Below are 13,539 nucleotides of genomic sequence, written 5' to 3'. Positions count from 1 at the left end.
ATGGACTAACATGCCACTTTGCCTACATTTGTATGCACAGGAGCAGTTTGAGTTTACCCAGCCACTCTGGGCGGCTCCCAATCGAGTGTTAGGGATTTGGCAGGATGCTTAAGAGGCTTCTTTGATCTCTTAAAAAACCTGCTTTCCTGTGCAAAGGGAATTAATTGTTTCTATCTTCAAGCACTATTGCTCTTGTGCTAAGGAACTTGTAACCCTAAAGGGGGGGGGCAACCTCTAATGATAACAGTGCATTGATTCCTCTAATAATAACAATGCATTATATAGCCTTACATGTGACTGGAGTAGCTTATGGGTGGGTAAAAAATAGACAACTCACATATACTGAATCCTAAAGGCTATGTCAGTACAGTCCTACATGCTTATTGGTCCAGCTGATTAGCATGTAATGTCAAACCATGATTTAGCATTACAAGGATGAACGGCAGCAAACCACAGGGTGCTGTGACTCTTTTCCCTCCTCTTCTTGCCAGTCAGAGCCTCCACCTAAAAGGCTACAGGAAGTCATGGAATCCTTCAAACAGGAGACATGACCTTTCCCACATTTACAATGGACTTTCACTGCCTTGACTTTTGAGCCACGGGTTATTTGCTAGGGTTCCAGGATAACTCTATAACCCCCAATGGACGACAAGAAAGATATGTAAGACAGGAAAAAAATATGCATGGCCCTATGATATACAACCATCCATACAAGTGAAATATGCACTTCCACATACAGTATAATATGCAACAGTGCATATAAGTAACTAGGGACAATGAAGTCCAATTCTTTCACAGTGCTTATGCAATATAATAGATTTTTATGATCTAAAAATTAAAATGGATGAGCACAGAATCATAGAATCATAGAGTTGGAAGAGACCACAAGGGCCATCCAGTCCAACCCCCTGCCAAGCAGGAAACACCATCAAAGCATTCCTGACAGATGGCTGTCAAGCCTCTGCTTAAAGACCTCCAAAGAAGGAGACTCCACCACACTCCTTGGCAACAAATTCCACTGTCGAACAGCTCTCACTGTCAGGAAGTTCTTCCTAATGTTTAGGTGGAATCTTCTTTCTTGTAGTTTGAATCCATTGCTCCATGTCCGCTTCTCTGGAGCAGCAGGGATACAATGAAGAAGTGACTTGGTTTCCATGTATTCTCTTGTAAACACTGTGTGATCATGACAATGGTAAACATTAAAGTTTAAGGATTTAATGTGGACTAATAATGCATCTTAAATTGACTCTTTTTAAAACAGTTAGCCAGTCTGATTGCTATGTGAGCTTGTACCTGCCAACAGCTTCATTTGAAAGACCTCGGACCAAGACTATTAAGGACTGTAAGGATCCAGTATGGAATGAAACCTTCCACTTCAGGATACAGACGCGGGTCAAAGTAAGGCACAAAGTCAATGATTAATAATTTGTCTGAACTCCTCAGCCATATTTAGAATACTGTTTTGCTAAGTTGTTACCTACAAAGGACCCACCAAAATCATTGATTATTTGCGTACAGAGGATGAGATGGTTGTTAGTTATTAACCTTAAATCTATTAGCAGCTATTAGTCATGACAGGTAGAATAGAATGTCCCAAATGCTCTTTTTTCAGGGCTTATGCTGGCACCTTAGCTCACCTAACCTACCCTAGCTGAGCCAGGGTTGGGACCTTACGCCAGCATATCTCTGGCAGAGCCAGGAACCTGTCCACTGAGCTGGAAATTCACCACATCCCAGCAGATCTAGGGTTAGGATTGGGCTCTTACACTTTCAAGATGCCACTGTTGTTTTAACTGTTGCTATGTTAGTATACACTGGGTACTACTGCAGTCATATGTTACTTCAAGATGTTAGCCATTGTTAGAGTAAGATTAAGTAACTGATTCAGATTTAGAAGATAGTTTATGCCAGTTTTCTCTCTTTCACGCCCACATACCTTGTGGTGCCTTTTCTGTCTTCCTTTGTAATGTATGGAGAGAATGGGCTGACCTTTGAATCTTTTTTCTAGTTGTTTGGGCTTTGTGGTGAAAGCTATTCCTCTCCTGGTTGCAGCAAGAGCATAGAAAACAAGGAGAGTCCTTTTTAATTAGTTTTATTCAATCTAAGAGACAAAAGAATGCATCAAGCAACATGGCATTGCTCCAAACTGGGCTCCTCCCCTCACATTCCTAACATTCCTGCTTGTAGCCAAAAGTCTCTGATTCTGTTGCTCCTACACCCTTAATGAACACCGAGTTCTGGGAGAAGGGGTATCAGAAATTCTCTCCACTGACAACGTGTCAGCTGGCTGCCCTGTTGCAATTCCCCCCTACCCTTCTTCTAACACATCCCAAATCCTTTGTTTGTCTATCTCTGCGCTGTGACCTTCCTCAGACTCCTCAAAGCCTTGCTGTAAATCAAGGCTGTTGTTGTTCAGTCGTGTCCGACTCTTCGTGACCCCATGGACCAGAGCACGCCAGGCACCCCTATCCTCCACTGCCTCCCGCAGTTTGGCCAAACTCATGCTAGTCGCTCTGAGAACACTGTCCAACCATCTCATCCTCTGTCGTCAAGGCTGCCTCCCTCTTCTCCTGCAGCGTCAAGAGAAGGGTGGGTGGGTGTGTTCTCCACCAGTCCTCCTCCTCCATCTCACCCTCTTGAGTCCTATCCCTGACAATGACTAACTTTGCTTTCCTTCTCAGAATGTTTTGGAGATGATGGTTCACGATGAAGACCACTGCCTCATGGAGAATAATCTCTGCACTGTTCTCTTTGATGTTTCGAAGATCCAGCTTGGAGAAAGAGTTTACCTCACATTTCCATTGGATCAAAAAGTAAGAAGGTAGAACCGAAGGCCGCTGGGAGGGCATTATTAACAGGTGGAATTGCCGTGTGTAGGGGAAAGGGCATATGAGAATGAGATTTATCATACTTGCACATGGACCTTTTCTTTCTGTTAACAGTTGAGGAAAACATTATCTCAAACCAAAACAATGTAATTATGCTTTTACAGATTCCAGAAACTCTGGAGGTAGAGTTTAGCCGGGAGAGCATGTAAGTACATCCCAAACAATGCAACATATTTAAGAATATATAACACTAGAAAATAAACTTCAGAACTGTGTTGCATATCAAATCAGATGGACCTGGATCTCAAGTTTCTTGTGATCCAGCAAAGCATTGCCAAAGGGTAACTATCAAATAAATGTTTTATTTTTTTCTAGTCTCTTGTTGTAATTAGATTACATGATCTGGGCTATGTCGAGTCAATTACATTACCATGGAATGTCAAACTAGCAACTAGAAATGTAAATTTCCATTACCAAAGACCAGATATGACATGTCAAATATATTTATTTTGTTTTGCAGCCCAGTTCCTCATGAGCATATTGTTACTAATGGCGTATTAGTGGTAATCTCAATTTTTTTAATGATTTCTCTTTTTACAAAAGTGATATTTAAACCATATCTGTTATAGGTATATGATTGTGGTGTCTTGCTGCAGTTCCAAAAGTTATTGCTTCTAATATCATTCGGCCACACATTTCTGGGGGACGGGGTTCTGGGTCAGAAGGCTAGTGTGGGAAGACAAAGTGTTCCTTACAGAGATTTTATTTTAAAAGAATCTTCAGTGAACATGGCACATTAGAAACCTGCAAGCCATGTGGTCACTTATTTCTACGGAGATAGTCCAATCAGCAGGCTGCGAAATTAGCAAGTTCAGCAATATGTTGTGTGCATGGCGCACAGGCTGAATTCCAAATGAGCTGTAAAGCATGCCACCCCCCACCCCCCGCAGTGAAACTCCCAGTTTGATGTAGCACAGGGCAGTTACAAAAGATGTAGCTTCGGTAAACCGCCCTGAGTTCTTCCAATGAAGGGTGGTATATGAAAATGCATGCATGCATGCATGAATGAATGAATAGTTTAACACAACCAGTGTGATGATAATGATAGATTAATTACCCACCCTTCACTGAAGCTAATAATCTGTTCGATGTGAGTAGGGAATTAGATGCAAAAGAGCAGTGCAGGATTTACACATAAGCTAAACAAGCTATAGCTTAGGGCCCCACTCTCTTGGGGCCCCCCAAAAAAAATTTAAAGGAGAAAAAATATTGGATGTATATTTCCAAAAATATAAGATAAAGAACAAATAAAATAAAACCTACATACGACAACAGTGTTTTGTGTTGTGTAGGCTCCTATGATGTAAGTGATGGGCCCTGCCTGCTAGCCTGCTCCCTAAAATATCACTGGTTTGCTCATTTCTATATATAGGATGCCTACATTCTGCATGGACTGGTTGCATGGCAACATGTGCAGATGGCTTTAGATACCTATTCAGGGGTCAGCAAACTTTTTCAGCAGGGGGCCGGTCCACTCTCCCTCAGACCTTGTGGGGAGCAGCCTATATTGGGGGGAGGGAATGAACGCATTCCTATGCCCCACAAATAACCCAGAGATGCATCCAGCGACCTGGCTGGATCTGGACCCTGGGCCTTAGTTTGCCTACCCAAGTATTAGGTCCATAAATTACCATATAGCACATATTCAACACACACACACACACACACACACACACACACACACACACAGTGACAATTTGTTGTTGACCAAGGACAGCTGGACATATAAAGGGACCCATTACCTTCAGTGGCTTAGGGCCTCATCAAACCTAAATCCGGCCCTGCAAAAGAGAATAGCGCTCCTGCATATGTAATAGTAGTGTGAAAGAGGAGATTTCAGAAAGGCATGCAAGTTAAGCCCGCAGAAATTCCCTCCTCCACACAACTGTCTAAGATGGAGGTGGCTAGACATGTGGGAAGAAATGTGGTTGCTGCAGATGGGAAATAACATCACGAAACCACCACATAAAAACCAATAATATATGCTAATATTAAACCCTAATATATAATAAAGGATTCAAAACCTGTCCTTTACATACTCATGAAGTAAACCCCGTCTCTGATTCGTCTGAAAATTAAGCCCTATAGCTATCAGATTAACCCTGGGACCTTTGGGTGAAGGATAGGTAATAGGTAATAATAAAATATATTTGACCACTTCAAATATATACTTGAAGGTAATTAAACCACCGATATTTTATTTTATTAAATTTTAGTCATTAAATTTTATTCAATACGGTGATTAAAAGTTGATTCACATATCAAAGCATCTGTTTATTATGGTCATTGACCAGTAGAGCCTCTCTCACAGACGTATGAGAGACTTGGGCTAAAAGGAATGAGATGTTACGAAGCACACATACCCACATCCTCTCCTCCTTGGTAACATCTTCTACTACAAAACATATTATATCTGATCTCTTGGCCCACACAAGTAGTAGCTAATAAAACTGACTGGGGTTGTGGTGGTGGATAGAACACCACAATGATGTCATGCTACCTGTTTTATATTAGCAGATGTCACTGTGGGGAGAGGAAGGAAAGACATGGGCCTATATGAGACAGAAGCAGGATCCCTGATGTGTTGAGTCTCTGGGTCAAAATTATGCAGCCAGGTTCTGTGCATGTATACCAAGAAATATGCACCTATGATAATTACTCAGAAGTAAGGCCCACTGTATTCAGGGGTAAGCATGCTTAGGACTGCAGCTGTAATTTATGGTTAATATCATTTTTAGAAGCTTGGTCAATTCTTTTCACATTTGGGCAGGAGGCCTAAGCCATTCACAACAAAATACCATTGAATGAGTTCGTCATGTATTCTCTTGTGGCTTAGCAGTCACTATGTTCATGCAAATTCATGTTGATGTCATGCATTTACAACTGGCAAACAGCTCTGGCACGATCACAGAGGTGGTGATCCTTTTCTCAGTCAGGGGCTGCCTTCTCCAGAGCTTTCCAAACTTTTCACGTTGGCGACACACTTTTTAGACGTGCATCATTTCACAACAAAGTAATTCAGTTTTACTAGCAAACCGAAGGGTGACTAACCACTTTCCAGCCCTGGAAGGAGCGTGGGGAGTGTTCGTGTGACACACCTACACTGACACATAGAATCATAGAGTTGGAAGAGACCACAAGGGCCATCCAATCCAACCCCCTGCCAAGCAGGAAACACCATCAAAGCATTCCTGACAGATGGCTGTCAAGCCTCCGCTTAAAGACCTCCAAAAAAGGAGACTCCACCACACTCCTGGGCAGCAAATTCCACTGTCGAACAGCTCTTACTGTCAGGAAGTTCTTCCTAATGTTTAGGTGGAATCTTCTTTCTTGTAGTTTGAATCCATTGCTCCGTGTCCGCTTCTCTGGAGCAGCAGAAAACAACCTTTCTCTCTCCTCTATATGACATCCTTTGATATATTTGAACATGGCTATCATATCACCCCTTAACCTTCTCTTCTCCAGGCTAAACAGTCAGGGCTCACTAGTTTCAGCTCCCCCCCTGCCCACCATTTTGTGCTCTCCCATACTCCCATAATTTGCCAACCCATATTCTATAACTTATTGGCATATTCCAGGCTTGTTCTATTTTCTTTAAAACATTGCCAAAGAAGGACCTGTTACATAACAGCTACATTGTGACCAGTAAGGTTTTACCTTATGCTCTTTTATTTCCCCTTCTCTTTTGATAGTCTCGTGAAATTTCCTGTTTGGGTGTACAGGTGAATGGAGGGACAGCAATGAAGAAGAAACCAGGAGGTTATTATGTACCTTTATATATATAGATAAAAATAGATATACAGTTACTGGTTTCAAAGGTTTTATCATTAAAACCATTTACTTGCTCATTAAAAGTCTCATTGCTAGACCTTAGCAAAATAGCCAAAGTGTTTATTTGCCATTTTAACATGATGTGCTAATTTGCTTCCACTATCGTGTCTGATCAAATAAAACTTTTGATTTTGAACACAATTGTAAGCGCAAGCCTGAATGGGGTGGGGTGGGGTGGGGACTCAAAGCTGATTTAAATTATCAAGTGTATCCTAAGACATATTTATGCAGTATATTTTACATAGTAACTAAATGAATGATTATCATAATCTATAGGACTCAATGCATTTAATATGGTGTTGCCTTTGAAAAATGCATTTAAACTAGAGCATGGAAGACATCTGGGCAATATTGCTCAGTTACAATTAGCACTTCATCTTATTATGCCTGTTCCACACCAGCCACACTACCTCCCACTTCATTTCCAAGCACAAGTTTATTGAAGGGTGGGATTTAAAAAATGCCAGTAATCTTTATTGGCACTTTAGCAGAAGTAATTATCTTATGAAATCATAATTTCATTGCCAACGCCGTATGTGTAGGAGATTAATGGTGGAATTGAATGTTCTGATTGATGTTGGCATGCACATCTTCTCAGCTTGGCTCCTGATTCCCCAGAGTTCTGGCGCTTGTCCCCCACACACCAGTGTCAAGAACTGAGCTTCAGAAAACTGAGCAAATGTGGCAGCAAACTATGGAGACGTGAACCTACCACCAGAGCAGTGGTGGCTGGTGGCCATTAGGAGTGGTAGGGTGGAAGGCAGAGAGGCCAACAGGAGGTGAGCTAGAGCCAAGGACAGGCAAAGCCCATTAATTTTACTTTTGTCCCCATCCTCCTCCCACTTGAGTTCTACAAGAGTAAAACTGAGACTAAGGAGGAGGAAGCTGGCAGATACCTTCTGGACTAGTTACAAGTAAGATGGCAGGCAGGTAGAGGCTGGCTGAGGGAAGACTAAACTTGGTAGGGCAATGCCCCATTTGCCCTAATCCAGTGGCCCATCTAGTTCTCCAAATGGCTAACCAGATGCCTATGGGAAGCCTCCAAGCAGGACCTTCCTGCGATTCCCAGCAATTGATATTCAGAAGCATACTGCCTTGAACATATAGCCATTGTTGTTAGCAGCCCACTGACAGCTTTATCCTCCATGGATTTATCTAAACTTCTTAAAGTTTTAAGTCAGAACGTAGGCAGGTGATCTTGGAGGAATCAAGACTGCAGTCAGAGGGGCACTGCCCTATTTTCCATAATGGACCAGACTCCACTGAACCAGAGGCATCACAAAATCTCCTCCAGCTAGAAATGGAGGTGGGCTAGTGGTAGTTACACACCCACACATCTGGAAGGGAGAGTGAGTCCACATGAGAATGGCACTGACACCAGTAAGATTAGTTTGGACCAGGAGTTGCCAAAATGGGGCCCTCCAGATGTTGGATTGAAGCTCACGTCAATACTCATCCGGCATGGCCATCAGTCAGAGGAGATGGGAGTTGTAGTCCAGCAATATTTTGAAGGCAGCACGTTGGCTACCCTTTTGCTAGAATCTTTGTTTGCTTTTTTTAAAGGGGAATTTGTTCATACTCATGAACTGAATAAAGCTATGTTGTGACAATTACATCAGGGTTCTTTATGTGCTTTGTAGAGCAAAACTTCACATTCACTTTGAAAGGATCCTATGAAGAGAGCCAGGACTCTGAGCTGTGTCCTGCTGATCCCCTTGTGTTTCACTGCATCAAGCATATGGAATCTGAACTGGAGATTCAACCAGCAAAGAAGCCACGCTCTGTACGTTTTTAAATCACCTCTTCAATTTAAAAAGCAATGTAAAGCTACCTCCACTGTATAAAATGCTTTCATTTTACATCAAAATACTGAGGAGGCTACACTTTCTCAAGACATATATATGGTCTGGAGAAAGTGTGTGAGCATAATTTTAAATTTTTCTTCTTTCTCTTTTAGTGTATTCCTGGTGAAAGGAATGATGCAAATAAAAGACTTTGCTTCACTTTGCCTCTTGATTCTCTTAGTATGGAAAAGGAAGTGACCATAGGCAAGGTGAGCATTGTTTCACAGTGGAAGAGGAAAGAAAATCAGGGAGGAAATACATTTATTTATTTTATTAACAAAATTCACACACCACTTGATTGCGAAAAAATCCTCTAAGTGGCCATTCTATTTACAAATAAAAGGTGAATAGCAACTACTATCCATCACAGTGTTAAGGGGCTTCAGCTAATTGTAGCAGGACCATAGAATCTGTAATTCCATGATACCACGGAGGCTGCCTCATACCAAGCCAGAGCCATGGGTCTGTCTAGTTCAGCATTGTCTATGCTAGTATTCCTCAATCTGGTGCCCCAGCCAGATGTTGTAGACAACTCCCATCAGCCCCAGCCAGCATGGCCATAACTCAATACCCTCCAATATTTCTCAGATGAAAATAGGGATGTTCTGAGGAAAAGCGGGACATTCCAGAATCAAATACAAGGCCGCATTTTGCTAGCCCTGAATGGAGGTATGTGTGATGTGTGGCTGCTGCCTGCTCTCCTCTGGGGATACCACACAGGAAGATCAAACAGTATGTCACGTTATGGCAGGTTACTGACAACATTCCATCTTTTCTCTCTCTCTAGGACAAAACAGTTGATCTACGTGTGAACGTGAAAGAATGGTAACACGATAGTGTTAATTTTACCCAACTCTGCCTACTTGACTTCTATTTACTATCTGAAATATATATCTAAATAATTGGAGGATTATAGTACATTGAGGGGGGCTCCTAGGATTTGGCCAGATTTGGTACATGAAACTAGTAAATACTAGCTGTGGGGGATAATATAGGGAATGATGTTTAACTCTCCCTCTGCCAAGGTCCTGAAGCTGTATTGGCCTATTAGAGGGGTCAATGGAAGCTTTCCTTGAAATGGAAACATTTGCTTTGGATATGTGGTTTTTGTTTTTTGTTTGTTTTGTTTTTGAGACTGTGGCTCTACATAAGAAAATGATAAAAAAAATGGAGGGTGGGGGGAATGCAGTGCACTGATGCTTTCTTTGTTCTGCTCTGACCTACATTCAAGGCTGAAAAACCTGGATGTGCGTTTGGGGTATGAACTATGTATGGATGAACAAACAGTTATACAGAAACGGAAGAAGTTTGTTGCAGCTGCCCTGGAAAGGGCTCTCGGCTTAAAGAAGGGCTTACAAGATCATGAGGTGCGTAGTACAAAATTTTGCTTAGTAAATATTTGGTATGAAGGATTTAGCCTCTCTCTTTTTTTACCAAAATATTCTTCGTAGGCACAGTTTGATTGTTTTTTATTTGTGTGACTGTTTTCAGCAAATAAAATAAACAAATAAAATACAGCAAATCCACTATTTACGGGAAACAGTAAAGGCTGAATTAACCATACAGGGATGTATTTTAACACGTGTGAACGCAGGATGGAATCCAATTTCTGCTCTGTATGCTGTTGCTCCTGCAAACAGATTTTCAGAGAGCACTGGGAGCTGCAGGTGAGAGGGGAAATTGGTCAAACTTGCCTCCCTCTATCAGTAGACACAATAGCAGACTTTGGCACACACACACCCCCACTGCCTCTTGCACTCCATTCTAGAGTATCATTGTGGTGCCCCAGCAGTGTAGCACCAAGTGTGGCTGAACCAGTGTGCTACCCTGGTAGACATGTTCCACTAGGGAAACCCTTCGTCTGCTCATAGCTTGGTACTGTCTGCTTTGAGTGACAGTGGTTTCCCAAGTCCCTGGCATTATGTTGGTCTTAATGAACTCGCACTCCAATGGAGATGCCTGGGATTGAATTGTGGACCTTATGCAAATGTGTGCAAAACACGTACTCAGATCTGCGGGTATAGGGCAGTATACAAATTAAACAAACAAACAAAAAATACCACTGATCTATAATGCCTCCCCATGAGAGACAAGCAGAAGATATAGGGGCAAGGTGTGGTTGGTTGTCTGTGGTTGTCTGCAGTGGTGTTTGTTTGCATTTGTGAGGGGAGAGGGCTTGTTGAGTCAGATAAGCCAGATTCATATGCTCTCGGTGGATTGTTGTTGTTTGTGATAAAAGGGAACCATACTGGGGTGAAGGCATCCTCTTCTGTTTGTCCCCGTGTCAGTTTCAGTTGATTAGCTTTTCTAGTAAGGCCACTTCCCATACAATTTGATACCATTGGTCCATGTTTACTCCTGACAGGTCTCTCCAGTGTCTGGCTATGAGGTTTCTGGCTGCTGAGAGTAGGAGGGTTATAAGCTCTGTATAATGTGAGTGGTCATTATGATCTTGGAAGATGTTCAGTAGGGCCAGTTCTGGGGTGAGTTCTAATACCTGTTTAGTTATTTTGCATATTTCTTATAGAAGTGCTGTCCAGAAGGGTTGGATTTTAGGGCATTCCCACCACATCTGGAGGTATGTGCCTATGGATGTGCAGCCTCTCCAACATCTTGGTGAGGTTCCTGGGCGTATCAGTGCTAGTTTCTGTGGTGTTAAGTACCACCTGTAGGTGAGTTTCAGAGTGAGTTTCCTTCTTTTGGCTGATGTGGACTTAAAGGGAGGTTTAGATCACATTCTAGTCCATTGGGTGGGGTTTATTTCATAGCCTATGTCATGCTCCTATTATTTTTTGATTGCGTCAAAGAGGTTTGTGGGATTTTGGAGTACTAGGTTATATATTGTGGATACCATCCCTTTGCTGTGTCCCTCTGCTGTCAGGAGAAGGTTTTCAAAGGTGGTCAAGGTAAGGTTACCAGATTTTTTTCCAGCGAATCCAGGGACACTTATTGTTCGCTACATACATGTGAATGCTGAGAAAGCTGTAAATCCGGGGACTGTCCCTGGAAAACGGGGACATCTGGTAACCTTAGGCCAAGGGCCTAGTGTAGTTTATTCTGCCGAGAAGCCGAGGCAAAAATTGGCGCCGGACCTACCTCCTCCCTCCCGGAGTGGCGAGTGTTCTGGGGTTTGCGGGGAGCCAAGGGCAGGCTCGGGTGCTCCACCTTGGCACTTGTGAGCCTCGGCGGTGGGAGGAGGCGTGCCCTGCATTGGGGGTGGAGTGAGGGGTGGGGGGTGAATGGAGCCCATCATACTCACCCAGACCCTGTGGCCGCTGGAGTGACACCAGCCCCAAGTGGCTGGGGAAATTCAGCCAGATGGGCGGGGTACAAATAATAAATATTATTATTATTGTTGTTGTTGTTGCACCCTCCTTGCACTGCCATCCCCGGATCCGAACCTTGCTTCCTTCAGAGGATGTACAACTGACTTCAATATCAAAATCATATTAAGAGTGACTTCAGCATCCTGTTTAGAAAGGAAGAACAGGGGCTGTCCCCATGTATTACTTTTAATCATTGGTTTCTTAATGTACCCTTACATTTGATTATTTTTTTAAAAAAAATGTTTTATGTTGAACAGGTGCCAGTGGTGGCTGTCATGACAACAGGAGGAGCTGCCAGGGCATTCACAGCTTTACATGGCAACCTATATGGTCTTCAAAAGTTGAATCTCTTAGATTGTATTTCATACATCACTGGATCATCTGGCTCCACATGGTAAGGATGGTGCAATGACAAGTTCCCTTTTGACATTTCTATGGTCCATACTGCAGTGGCTAAACAGTGGTCCATATATGGCTGCCCAGGAACTTTTCTGTGAATGGGAACATGGAAAATAGCCGGTGTGCTGTTAGAAACTTGCCAGGCTTGAAAGTAAAGTAAAATAAAGTAAAATAAAAGTTCACAATACAGGCTTAGCCTATAAATCCTCTGTTGGGTTCCCCCCCCTTTTCTTTTCTGTAGAATAGCCTCTAGAGCAGGCATAGGCAAACTCGGCCCTCCAGATGTTTTGGGACTACAACTACAAGTTTTTTTTTAAAATTTTCAGTCCTTTATAGTTGCATTTTGTTTATCTTTAGCCTTTATCCAGTTTTGGGAGGGTGTGGTGGGTTGTAGTTTTTTGGTTGTTGTTGTTGTTGTTGTTAAAAAAGGTTTTCCTTTTTCCCTTTTGCTGACTGCTGAGCTCTTTCCTTACACTTTGACGTTATTTGCACTGAAAAATCCCATGGGTGTATCAAATTCCTTCCAAGCAACAACAACCCAGCCAACTTTTGCACGATTTTCTGGTTTTTCATAAAGAGAGTTGTTTGTTTTGCTTTACTGATAATATTCGGTATGTCTCATAGCAATTTATTCTACACTCCCATTATTTTACACTTTCGGCAAGTCACTATCTTTCAGCCTAACCTGCTTCACAAGTTTGCTGTGGGAACAAAATGGAGACAGGGAGAGCCATGTACGCCACCTTGAGCTCTGTGGAGGAAAGGCAGAATATAAATACAAAAATGAAAAAAAATCAAATAATTCATCTCCCCTAGGGCCTTATCAAATCTTTATGAACATGCTGACTGGTCACAGCAAGACCTTTCAGGAGCAATTTCAGAGGCTCGCAAGAGTATGACCAGATGCAAGCTGGACTTGTTTTCCCTCCAAAACTTAAAGGAATACAGTGATGCACTGGAACATCGGCAAAAGGAAGGCTACAAAACATGTATCACTGATCTTTGGGGACTTTTCATTGACAAAGCATTGAGCAACGGGGTAATATATATTTCTGTTTTTATTCATTTTCTGTTTTCTGAAATTAAATCTGAGAGATGATGATGATGATTCATTAAATTTGTATGCTGCCCTTCATCATAAGATTGAAGGGTGGTTCACCACATAAAAATACAGTGGTACCCCGCAAGACGAATGCCTCGCACAACGAAAAACTCGCAAAACGAAAGGGTTTTGTGAGTTTTTAGTTGACT

At 42.3% G+C, this 13,539-nt stretch overlaps 1 protein-coding gene across 1 annotated transcript in view; it reads left to right on the top strand.

Annotated features, from left to right (window-relative positions):
• The window catches only part of LOC117061557 (cytosolic phospholipase A2 epsilon-like), a 36,633-nt gene that overhangs the window by 11,551 nt on the left and 11,543 nt on the right, over nt 1-13,539 (top strand). The window contains exons 3-12 of the mRNA XM_033174436.1: nt 1,262-1,398; nt 2,682-2,813; nt 3,308-3,391; nt 6,581-6,647; nt 8,360-8,502; nt 8,677-8,772; nt 9,351-9,388; nt 9,795-9,930; nt 12,147-12,283; nt 13,105-13,327. Of these exons, the coding sequence (XP_033030327.1) occupies nt 1,262-1,398; nt 2,682-2,813; nt 3,308-3,391; nt 6,581-6,647; nt 8,360-8,502; nt 8,677-8,772; nt 9,351-9,388; nt 9,795-9,930; nt 12,147-12,283; nt 13,105-13,327 (1,193 nt within the window). The remainder of the gene's footprint in view (nt 1-1,261; nt 1,399-2,681; nt 2,814-3,307; nt 3,392-6,580; nt 6,648-8,359; nt 8,503-8,676; nt 8,773-9,350; nt 9,389-9,794; nt 9,931-12,146; nt 12,284-13,104; nt 13,328-13,539) is intronic.

The sequence above is a fragment of the Lacerta agilis genome, chromosome 1, assembly GCF_009819535.1.
Source record: "Lacerta agilis isolate rLacAgi1 chromosome 1, rLacAgi1.pri, whole genome shotgun sequence".
Lineage (NCBI taxonomy): Eukaryota > Metazoa > Chordata > Lepidosauria > Squamata > Lacertidae > Lacerta > Lacerta agilis.
The sequence above is the reverse complement of the archived record's forward strand: the minus strand, read 5'-3'. Positions and strand labels throughout refer to the sequence as shown.